General features: G+C 60.8%; 5 protein-coding genes across 5 annotated transcripts in view; 2 read left to right on the plus strand and 3 right to left on the minus strand.

The window, feature by feature from the left end:
- Window positions 1–783, plus strand: part of GGTG_13615 (hypothetical protein) — a 2,138-nt gene extending 1,355 nt beyond the window's left edge. The window contains exon 3 of the mRNA XM_009231532.1: window positions 36–783. Within this exon, the coding sequence (XP_009229796.1) occupies window positions 36–515 (480 nt within the window). The 3' untranslated portion in view covers window positions 516–783. The remainder of the gene's footprint in view (window positions 1–35) is intronic.
- A 145-nt stretch (window positions 784–928) lies between these two features.
- GGTG_13616 (hypothetical protein) lies at window positions 929–3,701 on the minus strand. Its single transcript, XM_009231533.1, has 2 exons — window positions 3,078–3,701; window positions 929–3,008 (listed from the first exon to the last, which is right to left on the minus strand). The coding sequence occupies exons 1-2, from the start codon at window positions 3,604–3,606 to the stop codon at window positions 1,375–1,377; spliced, it is 2,163 nt and encodes a 720-aa protein (XP_009229797.1). The 5' UTR covers window positions 3,607–3,701; the 3' UTR covers window positions 929–1,374.
- Window positions 3,702–4,431: 730 nt separating this feature from the next.
- Window positions 4,432–9,394, minus strand: GGTG_13617 (hypothetical protein). Its single transcript, XM_009231534.1, has 2 exons — window positions 4,834–9,394; window positions 4,432–4,758 (listed from the first exon to the last, which is right to left on the minus strand). The coding sequence occupies exon 1, from the start codon at window positions 9,277–9,279 to the stop codon at window positions 5,077–5,079; it is 4,203 nt and encodes a 1,400-aa protein (XP_009229798.1). The 5' UTR covers window positions 9,280–9,394; the 3' UTR covers window positions 4,432–4,758; window positions 4,834–5,076.
- Window positions 9,395–9,620: 226 nt separating this feature from the next.
- GGTG_13618 (thymine dioxygenase) lies at window positions 9,621–12,493 on the plus strand. Its single transcript, XM_009231535.1, has 3 exons — window positions 9,621–9,914; window positions 9,999–10,589; window positions 10,666–12,493. The coding sequence occupies exons 1-3, from the start codon at window positions 9,683–9,685 to the stop codon at window positions 10,899–10,901; spliced, it is 1,059 nt and encodes a 352-aa protein (XP_009229799.1). The 5' UTR covers window positions 9,621–9,682; the 3' UTR covers window positions 10,902–12,493.
- GGTG_13619 (aldose 1-epimerase) lies at window positions 10,520–12,742 on the minus strand. The gene is made up of 4 exons (XM_009231536.1): window positions 12,341–12,742; window positions 12,160–12,259; window positions 11,239–12,073; window positions 10,520–11,157 (listed from the first exon to the last, which is right to left on the minus strand). The coding sequence occupies exons 1-4, from the start codon at window positions 12,461–12,463 to the stop codon at window positions 11,061–11,063; spliced, it is 1,155 nt and encodes a 384-aa protein (XP_009229800.1). The 5' UTR covers window positions 12,464–12,742; the 3' UTR covers window positions 10,520–11,060.
- Between the last annotated feature and the right edge of the window lie 238 nt (window positions 12,743–12,980).

Genomic DNA, 12,980 nt, shown 5'->3' on the forward strand with positions numbered 1-12,980 from the left:
CGGGCGCCGAAGCGGCAGCCGCTCACAACGCCAAGGCCGCGGCCGACGCGGCGGCGGCCCACGACGCTAACGCCAAGGACGCAAAGGCAAAGGACGCAAAGGCCAACAAGAACAAGAACCAGGACGCCGTCGACGCCGCCCAGGCGCTCGCCGACGCAAACACCCAGGCCATCCTGGACGTCCAGCAGGCCTGCGGCATCCAGGTCGACCAGGCGGCGGTCGACGCGGCAAAGGCGGCGGCGGACAAGGCGGCGGCGGACAAGGCGGCGGCGGACAAGGCGGCGGCGGACAAGGCGGCGGCGGACAAGGCGGCCGCCGACCAGGCAGCCGCCGACCAGGCAGCCGCCGACAAGGCAGCCGCCGACAAGGCAGCCGCCGACAAGGCAGCCGCCGACAAGGCCAACAACGCCGACGCGAACAATGCCAACAACAACAACAACAACAACGCAACCGCGGACGCAAACGCCAACCCCAACGCCAACAACAACGCACAGGCCGTGCACAAGCGCTTCTAAGCCAGCCGCCCAAGCATGGGACGACAGGTGCTTTTTTGACGGGGAGGCCGCGGGTAATAACACGGTCTTTTTCGGTTCGGAACATCAGCGTCGCCCTTTGTCTTGGCTCGCGAGGCGACCCTTGAGGAAGAATGGGGAGGGGGAGTTTGGATATACGAAGGATGCGCCATCAATATCTTGCACATATTCTTGGCCATTACCCAGGCATGGTGATCTCTGTGCCTAGCCGCTCGTTTAGTATTTTTAGCAACTCAATGCATTAAGTCATACTTGTATCTTTCTCTCCTCGCTGTTCGTGTTATTGTTTCCAGATGTGAGAACAGATCAAGGGGCAAACATTGCCTTTGTATTCGCCTACAAACGTCAGCCGCCGTCTTGAATTCTTTGGCACTTGGAATGGTTGGGACGGCAAGTTCGAGGAGCGTATATGTGTCTATTCTTGTCGGAAGTCTGAATATCAACAGCATAATCTAAACCGCTCCAAGCTGAAGAGGGGTTTATATAGAAGAAATTTGTTCATCCAAGCCGTGTTTGTGCCGATTGCTTCCCTACAAGGAAGCACCTCCCCAGACCTTTCATTATTAAAACAAGCCCATCCTCTACAGCCGTTGATCCTAAAACTCCGAAATCAAGAATGGAAGCGTGAAAAAGCCGGGATAAGCTGGGGGGGTGTGGAGGAAGGAGGAGAGCGTTTTTGCCGAGTGCAGGGCGAGCGAAGTCGTGCCACGGGAGAGGGCGAAATAACCGGGTTACTCCCCGGGGGCTCGAAAATGTGTCGTGAATCGCTAGCTTTCTCTGTTCTCTCTCTCACTTCCCCTCACCGGCCGCTACCGCGACGGGAGGTGGCCAAGCCTGCGATTTAGCCCATGACGACCCAGTCGAGGTAGCCGGCGGGCTTGGCGGACCCGGCCGCGTCGTTGGCCGTGCACGTGATGCTGACGGCGACATCGAGGTCGGCGGTACCGGCCGGGATGTTGCTGAAGCCAGCGGTGACGGTGGTCCAGCCACTGGTGGGCGAGAGGCCGGTGCGGGCCATGCAGTGGTTGGTGCCGCCGACGCAGACCGTGGCCTTGCAGGTGCCGACGACAGCCAGGAAGTAGGCCGAGACCTCAATCTCCTTGGTGCCGGGGCAGAGGGGGACCCTCTGGGTGATTGTGACGGCGCCGCCCTGAACCGCGACCATGCTGTTGCCCTGGATGGCGCTGTTGGGGCCCTGGGGCCCGCTCACGACGCCGGCGTTAGATGCGCCGGCGCCCGACGGGGTCCAGTTGGCGAGCGTGCCCGACTCGAAGCCGTAGTTCTTGATCGAGTTGCAGAGCACGGTCGAGACCACGAGCGATGTTGTGGTGGTGCTTGTGCTGAAGGTCTTGGTAGTGCTGGTGCTGAAGGTGGTGGTGAGGCTGGTGCTGAAGGTCTTAGTGGTGCTGGTGCTCGTGGTGGCCGTGCCCGTGGTGGTGGTCGACGAGGTTGCGGTGTCAGTGGTGGTGACCGACGAGGTGGCAGTTCCGGTGGTAGTGGTCGAAGTCACATCAGTGCCGGTAGTGGTAGTAGTGGTAGAGCTTGTCTCGGTACCGGTAGTGGTGGTCGAGGTCACTTCGGTGCCGGTGGTAGTTGTAGATGTCACCTCAGTCGTGGTGGTTGAAGTGGTTTCTGTGCCAGTGGTGGTCGTTGAAGTGACCTCTGTGCCGGTTGTTGTGGTCGAAGTCACTTCAGTGCCAGTCGTGGTGGTCGACGTGGTTTCGGTGCCGGTAGTAGTTGTGGACGTTACTTCGGTGCCGGTCGTGGTGGTCGACGTCACCTCAGTAGTGGTCGTTGATGTCGTCTCTGTGCCGGTCGTGGTAGTAGAGGTCACTTCAGTACCCGTGGTGGTAGTCGAGGTAACCTCGGTGCCTGTGGTGGTGGTCGAGGTAACCTCAGTGCCTGTCGTGGTGGTTGAAGTGACCTCGGTGCCCGTCGTAGTCGTCGACGTAACCTCCGTGCCGGTGGTTGTCGTTGACGTAACCTCAGTTCCGGTGGTGGTCGTCGACGTGGTCTCCGTGCCGGTAGTTGTCGTCGACGTAACCTCAGTGCCGGTGGTGGTCGTTGAAACGATCTCGGTTGTGGAGGTAGTCTCGGTGCCAGTCGTAGTAGTAGAAGTCACCTCTGTACCAGTCGTGGTGGTCGACACAACCTCTGTTGTGGAGGTGGTCTCAGTGCCCGTCGTGGTAGTAGAGGTAACCTCGGTGCCCGTCGTGGTGGTAGATACAACTTCCGTCGTAGAGGTGGTCTCAGTGCCAGTCGTCGTCGTCGAGGTGACCTCGGTGCCAGTTGTGGTGGTAGAGACGACCTCCGTGGTGGAGGTAGTCTCAGTACCCGTCGTGGTGGTCGAAACGATATCCGTGGTGGAAGTGGTGGAGACGTCAGTGGTCGTCGTCGATTCCGTGCTGGTGGTCGTCGTCGTGTCCGTCTGCGTGGTGGAGGAAGTCTCGGTGGCAGTGGTGGTGGTCGTGGTGGCTGAGCGACAACAATGTCAGTGCGCGTTGGAAACAAGAATCATGCCGAGGCCTTTTTCCTCAAACTTACACGTCGTGGACTCCTCCGTCTTGGCAACCGAGACGGTCGAGGTCTCGGTCACGTTGGAGACGACGGTGCTCGTGCCGACCACCGTGACGCCCTCCAGGACGGTCGTCGTGGCCGAGATCGTGGTGAGGACCTCGAAGGTGCTGGTGCCCGACGTGACCACGGTGACGGTGGTGATGACGGTTGCCGTCGACGACAGCGTCTGCACGTCAACGGGCGTCGGCGAGGGGGCCGGATCCGCGGACCTGGTCGCCATGTAGATGGCGTTGCACAGGCAGGCGGTGCTGACGCGGGCCGGCGTGTTGTCACATTTGTTGGCGACAGGGGCCGGCGTCGCCGCGGGGGTGCCGCCGGTCGTGAACGTCGAGCAGTAGCTGGCGATGGACGTGAGGACGTTCTCCTTGACGTTGGTGCCCTGGAAGGCGCGCGCGCAGTCATCGTTGCAGGCGTTGCCCTTGTTGCCGGCGGGCGCCGCCATGACGGCCGAGGCTCCGAAGAGCGCGGCCACCGAGGCCAGAGCAGTGAAGCGCATCTTGGCTTAGGGGGGTGGGTTATTATGATTAAGACTAAGGGGGCAGAGATCTGCTGACAACGAAAGCAGTGGGGAGTTGCAAAAAAAAAAAAAAACCCAGTGTAGATAGCGAGCGTGAGGCTGCTAAAGCGAATGTGAGGTGCCTGGAGCGGCGAAAGCAAGAAAGAGCGACTGCTGGCGAAGCGCGAAAAGAGTGTCGGGTGTCAGATCCCTTGAGCCGATGCCGAGTGAGGAGGGAGGAATCCAACGACAACCAAGACTGACCGACTCGACGACGTTAAATAGGCCATCAACGAGATTGCCTCGGCCCCCCTGAGTGCCTCCTCTCCCGCTCGGCCACGAGGACTTACACGCGAGCCCGCGGGTGTGCTCGACGACCCTGTGACGCTCATCGTGACTAAGCCCCTGGCGCGCCAGCTGAAGCGCCTTCGCCTTCCGGCCGCGGAGCTCAGGGCGCCACTGTCAGGAGGCCATGCCCATCTCGTCCAGCGGTGCCTTTTTTTCTTCGAAACTATCGTGGGCTCCATCGTTTTCTGTTTTGCCGCCTCCGCCGCCCGCTCAAGGGGCAACGGGGTACCTCCTAGAGAGTACCCAGTAGCGTGCCTGGAAAGGTGCCCGTGGCGTGCAGTTGTGAGCACACCTGATAGCATGCAAGGGCGGCGAGGCTGCTAGCCAGGCACTCGGACGCGTGTGAGGTATACTCGGCCGATGGCTGTAGCCCCGCGTGAGGCTAGCTGAGTCGGTATTGAAGGGGTATGCACACGGCCCACTTGTGCGTCATGCCTCACTAGTCCTCGGCTGAAAGCTTGTCCTCGACGAGCAAAACAACGCAATAGTAATGTATTTTAAGTGTGATAGCACTGGCGGCGCTAGGAAATCCACTAGCTCTTTTTCATCGATGGCCTGGATTCGTATATCTGGCGTTCGGCTGAACAACCTAAACCCCAGCCTTGGCTGCTGTGCACAATGCATTGTTTGCGGCTGAGAGATAGTGAGCGATGGGGCTAGCCTGAAATTGGCTGGTCTCAGCCTGGCGGCGAACGTCGGTCCAGCGCGGTCCAGAACATTGGGGCGCCGACTCCTGCTTGCGTTGGTGCTGTGCTCGGACATGCATGACAGACAGGTACGACCTGTTGGCAAATGCGGGTGCGTCTAATTCAGACGGCGCAAGTTAGCTTGATGTGGAAGATAACATGGTGACACCCGACGCAAGGGTCTATGGCTTACCACTAATTGATCATCCAGTCCGTCGAGGCCGGGACGACAGTTCAGGGGCCGCCAACACTCTGTCTTTCGATTAGTACAGGACAGAAACCGGCGGATGGGGGGCCTGTGTAGCAAGGGGCGAATCTTCCAGCGGGGAGGAGGCACGGATCTCCGTAGACTGCGTGATGTCTCAGAGAGTAGAAGACAGACACTAGCCGCCATACAGCGGAAGGTGCGCGCGTAAAGGGGGCAATAGCTGTCCCATCATCTCCGCTCACCATCAGCCGGCGCAAATTTGACGCTCTTACGCCTTTCGCGCTCTCCCCCGACCTGTCCGCCACCACTGCTCCCAGCCGCTCCTCCTCCCAGGATGCCCCCTCCCATCCTGCCAGGGCTCGAGCTCAGCGACGGCGCAGCAGTGGATCGACCACCGCCACCAGCTCCTACGCCCAAGGCGTCGCGAACACCCTCCACGGCCCTGCTCTGCGCCACCTCATTGGAATCGTTGTGCACATGGAGGCCATATGGAGACTCGCCACTCTGCTGGTGCTGTGAGGCCATGGCCAACAGCAGGGGCAGGCCCGCGGGCGTGAGCAGGTTGTTCGCATTGTGGTTTCCAGGCAGGAGGACTGGTGACCCGCGGGAGCTGGCCGCCAGCGAGCGGGAAGCCTCACGCATTACCGCCCGGCCGACTTCCTCGGTGCGTGTCGCCGTGCTCTCACTTCTCCACCGACCCGGCAAGCAGGCATGCCCGCACCCGTCGACGGGACAGCATCCTTCCGATGGCATGTTGAGCCCTGGCCCTGATGGTGTGCTCGACCCGCTACCGCCGCCTCCTAGAAGAATGCTGACGCCGTGCCATTGCGATAGGCAGGTCGAGTGTCCGCCGTGCGCGCAGCCGGCGCAGTACCACCAGGTTGCCATGACCGAATCACTTTCTCCCAAAGCAGTCACAGCCGACCCCTTTTCCTCCCCGTCGCCGCCCTTTTCCTGTGGGCAAGCTGGCGGGAAATCAGGTCCCTCCTCAAATATCGGTGTGTCTCCGTGATGCCGACACACAGCACAAGGGCCAACGACGGACCTACAACGCTTGCACCGATGCCAGACCGAGTCTGTAGACGCCGATGACCGATCAATCTCACGGGGCCTTTTGCACTCGGAACATAGAAACGAAGCCACGACTCCTTGCTGGCCCTGGCTGAGGATTGAGGGATACCTGTCGGTCCAATAACTCTCCAGGACGCCGCGGGGCCACCCCTGAACGCACATGTTGCGCAAGAGGGCAGCCTCGACAAAGAGTTTCATGCCCATCAGCCGTGAGTGGTGCTGCCGAAGTATCGAAGCAGCCCTGAAGTCATCTACCAGACCCTCTGGGACGAGTGGCTTGAGCAGCAGAACGATGGCTGAGGCATTGAGCGCCGAGTGCTGTGCTTCGAAATCGAGCGCACGTGCCAATAGGGTATATGGCTCTAGTGGTGTTTTCGGCTCGTAGCCACCATCCGCTGCAGGTGCCGGCATTGACGCAGCGGCTGCCGACGCGGGAAACGGATAATCCGGATCATCCTGCCATGGGAGATAGTCGCCTTCTATAAAATCGGGACTGCTCTCATCTTCGGGTGAGATATTGATCCGGGGCTGAGGCGGCTTGTGGTGTTGCACCGATGGGGAGCCAGCGCGGCTCGCGGCCGGGGGCTGCTGTTGAGCGAAGGTGAAAGGATCCAGCCTGCTGCTTTGCTGGGATGTCTCACTATCAGCCGTTGTCTGCGTGTCGTACAACCGGCGCATGTAATCGTCGTCGGAAGCTTGCGTCTCCAAAGTTCCTGTCTGCCGCAGGGTTTGCTGCTGGTGAAGACGATTCCGCAACGAAGAGGCTGGCGAATGCTCCAGGTCTAAATTCTTGCCCCGAATTCGACTCTGGAACTCCCCGTCCTCGTCAGTCTCACTAGCCCTTCTCATTGCGTGCTCCGACGGAGCGCTCGTCACAGGTGGTCGTCTTCTAGGCGAGCCGCGACTTCGGATCGGCGAGCCGGTGATGCTGTCACTAGTCTGCGATATTGAAAACATGTGGGCAAAGCTCTCGTCCGAATCATGCCGGAAGACGGGCGGCTTCCTTCTGTCTGGAGATGTCGGATACGTGTAGCCGTCCGGGGTCGGCAGCTCTCTCTGCCTAGGCTGAGGAACGTCCACAGCCTTGGCCATAGCCTCCATGTCGTAGAAGTCGTATCCCTCTGTGCTCGAGAACTGGGTGTTGTCGCTGTCATGGCTCGCATCGGAGAACGGGGTGGAGTCAAGTCGCCGGCGCTGTTGGAGGATTTGGGGATGCGCCGCGGGGGGCAGACTGAAATTCTCGACATCGGACATCTCGTGTGGTATGTGGTCGGTAGGGCCACCGGATGACTGCCGAGCAGGAGTGCCGGCTCCAACTGGCCGAGCGAGTGGGGTTGGCACGTTGGAAGTGCTTTCAAATTCCTCGGACAGTAAGGACCGTGCTATGAGATGTTTATCCGACAGCGCTACTGATGGTTGAAGCCTGCGGGGAGTCGTCTGGCCACCTCCCGAGGGCCTGACAACAGACACGAGACCGGCGTCCTTGAACCTGGCCCGCTGTTCTTTAGTCAGATCTAGCCCGAGCCTTGCTCGGTTCATGCGCCTGCTGCGATGATACTGAGCGCGGCTCTTCAGGAGCATCTCCATGGCAAAAGCGAGGATGCGCCATGTCTGGGCCAACCGGAACTGGCTGACACAATCGGCTGCCCGCGCGAAATGCTGCAGGATGAGCACGACGCGATCCACCATGGGCTTCCCGCCAGGCACGTGGGAAAATTCTCTATCAAGAGTCTCAAGGTACTGTGACGCGAGAAAATGGTAGACTTCGACTCTTGGGGCAGCTGGTAAGGGGCCCACAGCCATGGCCTGGTGCGTCCTGAAGACTCCCGTGATCTTCAATGATTGGTCTAGCGATGCGACGGGTTGGTCGTCCGGTGCCGAAGGGGGCGTCGTACTTAAAGCATGGGCTCCTGATCTCAAGCTTGCCCGTCTGCTCCGACCGACCTTGCGCGTGCCCAGAAAGCTGCCGGCAACGTCGTCTTCCGAGTCGCTGCGGCTGACACTGAACATATTACTGGGGCTGGCAGCGGGATACGAGGGGGAGGCGGGGGAGGCATGGTGGCGAGACTCTACGGTATGCAAGGAGGCCGGCGCACGGCGCGGAGCCTTGGCCCTCTCGTCGAGGAACATTGCCAGCTCGCCGCGGGGGGAGAAGGCCATTGTGGATACGGGGGTACGGTCAAGGACCCTAGGAGCAAAGGCAGCGTCGCATTGGCTAAAGATGCCGTCCTGGCCGGCGGTCCATAGCATGTCGCGGTCATGCCACAGCAGTGCCATGGGCGAGAGGTCGAATCGGTCGATCTCCTTGTAGGGCATCGTGGGGCGGGCAAAGTCCCAGAGATGAACGACGCTGTTGGCCAGGCGGCGACCACCCGTCTCGCCGTATGACACGGCCAGCTGGGCAGCGCGACGTCCCTGGGCGGTTGCGGACCACTGGCCAGGCCTCCAAGCAACCGAGGCGACGGGAGAGGGTGCTGAAATGGTCATCTTGGGCTTCTGCCGCTTGTCGGCGCGGCCAGATACGTCCCAGACGTGCAGGCGGGCATCCGTGCCGGCAGACACGATATGCTCGCCATCAGGATGCCAAGCAAGAGAGGTGCAGGCGCTGTTGGCGTCATGGGCATTGATGCGCAGCAGAGGGCTGGTGGCCTTGCGTAGATCCCACTTGAGCACGGCGCCGCTGTCGGTGCCGCAGGCGAAAAAGAAGGCCTCCTTGGGCGACCACTGGACGCGGCGGACACCGTCGTTGCACTTGAACGGGGGCTTCAAGGTGGGGAAGGACACGAAGCCGGCACGGTTAGTGGCCGGCTCACGGATGTCAAAGCCGCGCACGAAGCCGTCCTGGCTTCCAGAGAGCAGAAAAGTGCCGCGGTGCGGGTTGACGTCGAGGGTGTTGACCTGGCGCGAGTCCTCGCGCATGGTGATGATGTCAAGAGTGCCGGCAGCCAAGCGCGAGATGTCTGTGTGGAAGATCTTGCCATTGGCACAAGCAGTGAAGATTGCGGGGGCGCCGCTGCTCGGGGGCGCCCACTTGACATCCTTGATGGACAGCTGGTCCGAGATGGGGGCTGAGGTGCTCGGCTTGGCGGCATTGATGGCGGCGCGCAGGTCAACGCGCTCCTCGACCGTCAGGTGGTCGAAGCTGACAATCTTGAGGACATGGCGGCCGGCGAGTACGGCAGAGCGTCCGTCGGCAGAGCGGTCGAGACAGCTAATCGGGGCGCCGGCCTGGAAGATGGCATTCTGGGCGGCGCTGGGGCGGTAGACGGCGCGGGTCGAAACGCCAGGAGAGCTCGTCGTCGGCAGGCTCGAGTCGGTCGTGTGGTCGATGCTGGGCTTTCCAACAAGGAACTTGCGCATTTTGGGCGATCAAGGACGTCGTATTGGCGCAGGCGTACCCTGCCTCATGGTGTAGCCGTGTTTCCTAGACTAGCAGGCAGCATCAACGTCTGCTGGAGCATCAGATGCAGATATAGTCATTGATGGGCGTCTGTGCTGGGATTTGGCTTCAGCTGTCAAAGCTTGGCCACCGTCGCGCATGCGCTGCCGATTCTGCCACATGCCAGCTCCCACACCGCCTAACCCCAGAACTCAGGGGTCGCCCCAGCCGCCAAGGCGGGCCACATGGAGCAAGGATCCCCCCATTGACGTGCAGCCGAATGAGCCCTGGCATCCCTGGCTTGAATAATTCAATGAATGACGAACGCTCAGCACAGACTCAACGGCCTTAGTGTATCAGAGTTAGCTGACTTCTACCGCAGCCATGACCACCTCCTCCCCAATTCCCGTCGTCGACTTCGCCGCATGGTACGGCAGCTCGCCCCAAGAACAGCACCGAATCGCGCAAGAAATTGCCGATGCCTGTCGCCATGTCGGCTTCGTCCAGATCAGCAACCATGGCGTGTCAGACCAGCTTGTGACCCAGGCATTCGCGTGGTCCACCATGTTCTTTAGCCTGCCGCTGGAGAAGAAGAAGACGGCACCTCACCTTGAGGGTGAGCATGCGCTCTGTGCTTGACTCGTCTGCTTTTCAGCGATGCGAACAGTGGGCTGAGCAACCCCTCTTCTCAACCGCATAGGTGCTCCCAGCCCAAGGGGCTACTCCTGGCCAGGGCTCGAAAAGGTCTCCCAGGCGGGATTCACCGGCCAAGCTCAGACAGACGATGAGGCCGAAGCGCTTCGCCAGACCCCAGATTTCAAAGAGAGCTTCGACGTCGGCAGCGACAGGTTACCGGGCCACGCCAACGTCTGGCCGCCCGAGGAAGCCGGTGGTCGTGTTGACACGGACCTGGCTGGCTTCCGTGCCTTTATGACCCGCTTCTACAGCGACTGCTCCACCGTTGGGAGGGAGTTGATGCGCGCTCTCGCCATGGGTGTTGGCCTGCCGCCAGACGAGGAGGCCCGTCTGCTAGGGTCGCACACTGACGGGCTGAACAATCAGCTTCGCCTGCTTCACTACCCCCCTGTGGCTGCCGCGGCGCTCGAGCGAGGCGATATTACGCGCATGCCTGCTCACACGGACTGGGGGACTCTGACAATGCTGTTCCAGGATGACTGCGGCGGCCTGCAGGTCGAGAATCCGTCGGCGCCAAACACGTTTGTGGACGCAACCCCTATAAAGGGGGCGATGGTCATGAATGTCGGCGACAGCCTGATGAGGTGGACCAACAGTAAGATGACCCCGATATTTCGTTTCCGGCGGCAGCAGAGGCCTTGATTCCTAACAAGTGTATGCTCATCCAACAGATCGCCTCAAATCAACCCTACACCGTGTGGTCAAACCGGCGGCAAATGTTGATGGCTCCCCCGCCCAAGACCCCGACACTACCCCACCCCGCCACTCTATCGTGTACTTCAACAGTCCAGACCCAGAAGCGATGGTTGAATGCTTCCCATCATGCATCAGTACCACCAATCGCGCCGGGTACCTGCCAATGGCTTACAGGGACTACATGCTCTTACGATCCAAGGGGCAGTATTAGACACAAACTCCGCAGCAATTCTGCCCTGAACTCGGATTTTGAGACCCGGATGAATTTTTTCTACCTCGGATATCTCTTTTATCCGGGGCATCGCGTACTCCGGATACAGCAGGCTTCAGAACCACCCATGGACATTGTCATGGTCGCAGGGTTCCCTCATCACCATTTCGTCAGGCGCGAAAACGTCCAGGACGCCTCCCAAGTGTACTTTTCACCGGGGCCGGTGATTTGCGCCTCGGTGCGGTTCCATTGAGGGCTGCAGTTGAATCAAGGATTGCGGTCAGTGAAATTATTTGCCTTGGCGAAAGGAAAGCAGCTTCTGAGTTGGAAACTCAACTGGTTAATGCCATCAACATAATCGTGCGCCTCGATGGCGATGCACGAGCTCCGCCCGACCGTCTTGACACTAGCGGTTCCCTGGGTGCTCTTGAGCGAGCTCGTGCCGTCGAACCAGTTGCACGTGTAGACCTGCAGCCCCAGCTGGTCTGTCCGCAGCTCGGCCTTGACCCCCGAGAAACTGCTCGCGAGCGTCGCGACCACGGCCCCTCGGGGCGCCCCGTCGACCAGCCAGAAGCCGTTGTAGCCCTCGCAGGCGCCCCCGGCGCCGCAGTTGCCGGGGAACTGCGGGCTGCCGCTCGAGTGGCCCAACTGCAGGCCCGGGCGGGAGGCGAAGTCGTTGATGGAGCCGGGCTCGGCGGCCAGGATCCGGCCCGTCGGCAGCGCGCCGTCGTCGTTCTCGAGGTACCGCCGCGAGTAGGGCAGGTGCAGCGTGTGGTTCCAGATCCGGGCAGGCCCGCGGTACGCGTCGAGGTTGAAGTAGGTGTGCTGCGTCAGCATGAGCGGCGTCTTGGCCTGGGGCGACGCCGCCTCCATGCAGATGTTCCACACGCCGCCGTCGCCGACGCTGTAGGTCACGCTGGCGCGCACGTCGCCCGGCATGCCCTGGGACGAGTTGGACTTGTCGAGGATGGAGAAGGTGATGGAGTCGTGCGTGAAGGCCGACACGTCCCAGAAGCGGAACGACCAGTTGTTGGTCCCGCTGTGCAGCGTGTTCGCGCCGTCGTTCTTTTCGGTTTGGAACACCCGGCCGTCGATGGTGTAGTTGGCCCCGCCGATGCGGTTGACGTACCGGCCGGGGATCGCGTTGAGGACCGGGTGGCCCGGGTCGACGGCTACGTGTTGATTTCTGAAGTAAGCGCCTGTAATCCACCTAGCCGCTCATTGTGGACACCTCCTCTGACCCTCACTCCCCACTTACGATAGTAAGAAGTGTTGTCGTATCCAAGCACGACGTCGACATCTTTTCCGTTCTTGTCCTTGACGAAAAGGTTGGTGAGCGTTGCGCCGTAGGGGATGAACTGCAGAGGGCATCAGTCAGAAACTTGTTGCGCTTTCCCGCCATTCGCCAACCCCCACATCCGATCCTTTCTCATTCTCACCTGTGCCTTGATCCCCTTGGCCTTGATTGTGTAGCGGCCGTCAGCATCGGGGGGAGCTATGGCTTGGCCAAAGGTGATAACCCCGTTCCCCAACAGGGCAAGGATCGCTGCCGAGAATCGCATATTGAAGCGAGCAAGGCGCTCAAGAATGGCTATGGGCTTTTCCTAGACTCGACTTTTAGGGCTAGGAACAGGCCGCAAGGTTCGGGGAGCTCAATTCACCGAAGGCGGGACCCGGGACGGCACGGAGGCTACGCCCTCTTTTATAGAAGCCCATGCTGCCTGGGGCCTCATTCCAAGGCCGACGAATATACGAAGACGCCAATGGGAGTGCCGGCCCCGTCCAGTCACGTCATCCCACCCCTCTCCCCACCCCTACAGCCGGTGACGCTGGGAGGAAAATAGAACGTCAAGGCCGGCTGTCAGCTTCCCGTGACCGCGTCGCCGCCATCTCGGTGGTGGGTTTTCTCTGTGCCACCTTGGTTCGGAGGGAGGTTCCGGCGCTAGGGGCTCGTCGGCAGCAGTTTTCTTGATTGCCCTGCAGATCAGGCTGAGTGGTCCCCACCCGCGCCTTTGTGTGCGTGTGCGTGTGCGTGTGCGTGTGCGTGCTCCGGACCAGTCGGCGGACCTGCCAGCATCC

The sequence above is a fragment of the Gaeumannomyces tritici genome, assembly GCF_000145635.1.
Source record: "Gaeumannomyces tritici R3-111a-1 unplaced genomic scaffold supercont2.22, whole genome shotgun sequence".
NCBI classification, from domain to species: Eukaryota; Fungi; Ascomycota; class Sordariomycetes; order Magnaporthales; family Magnaporthaceae; genus Gaeumannomyces; species Gaeumannomyces tritici.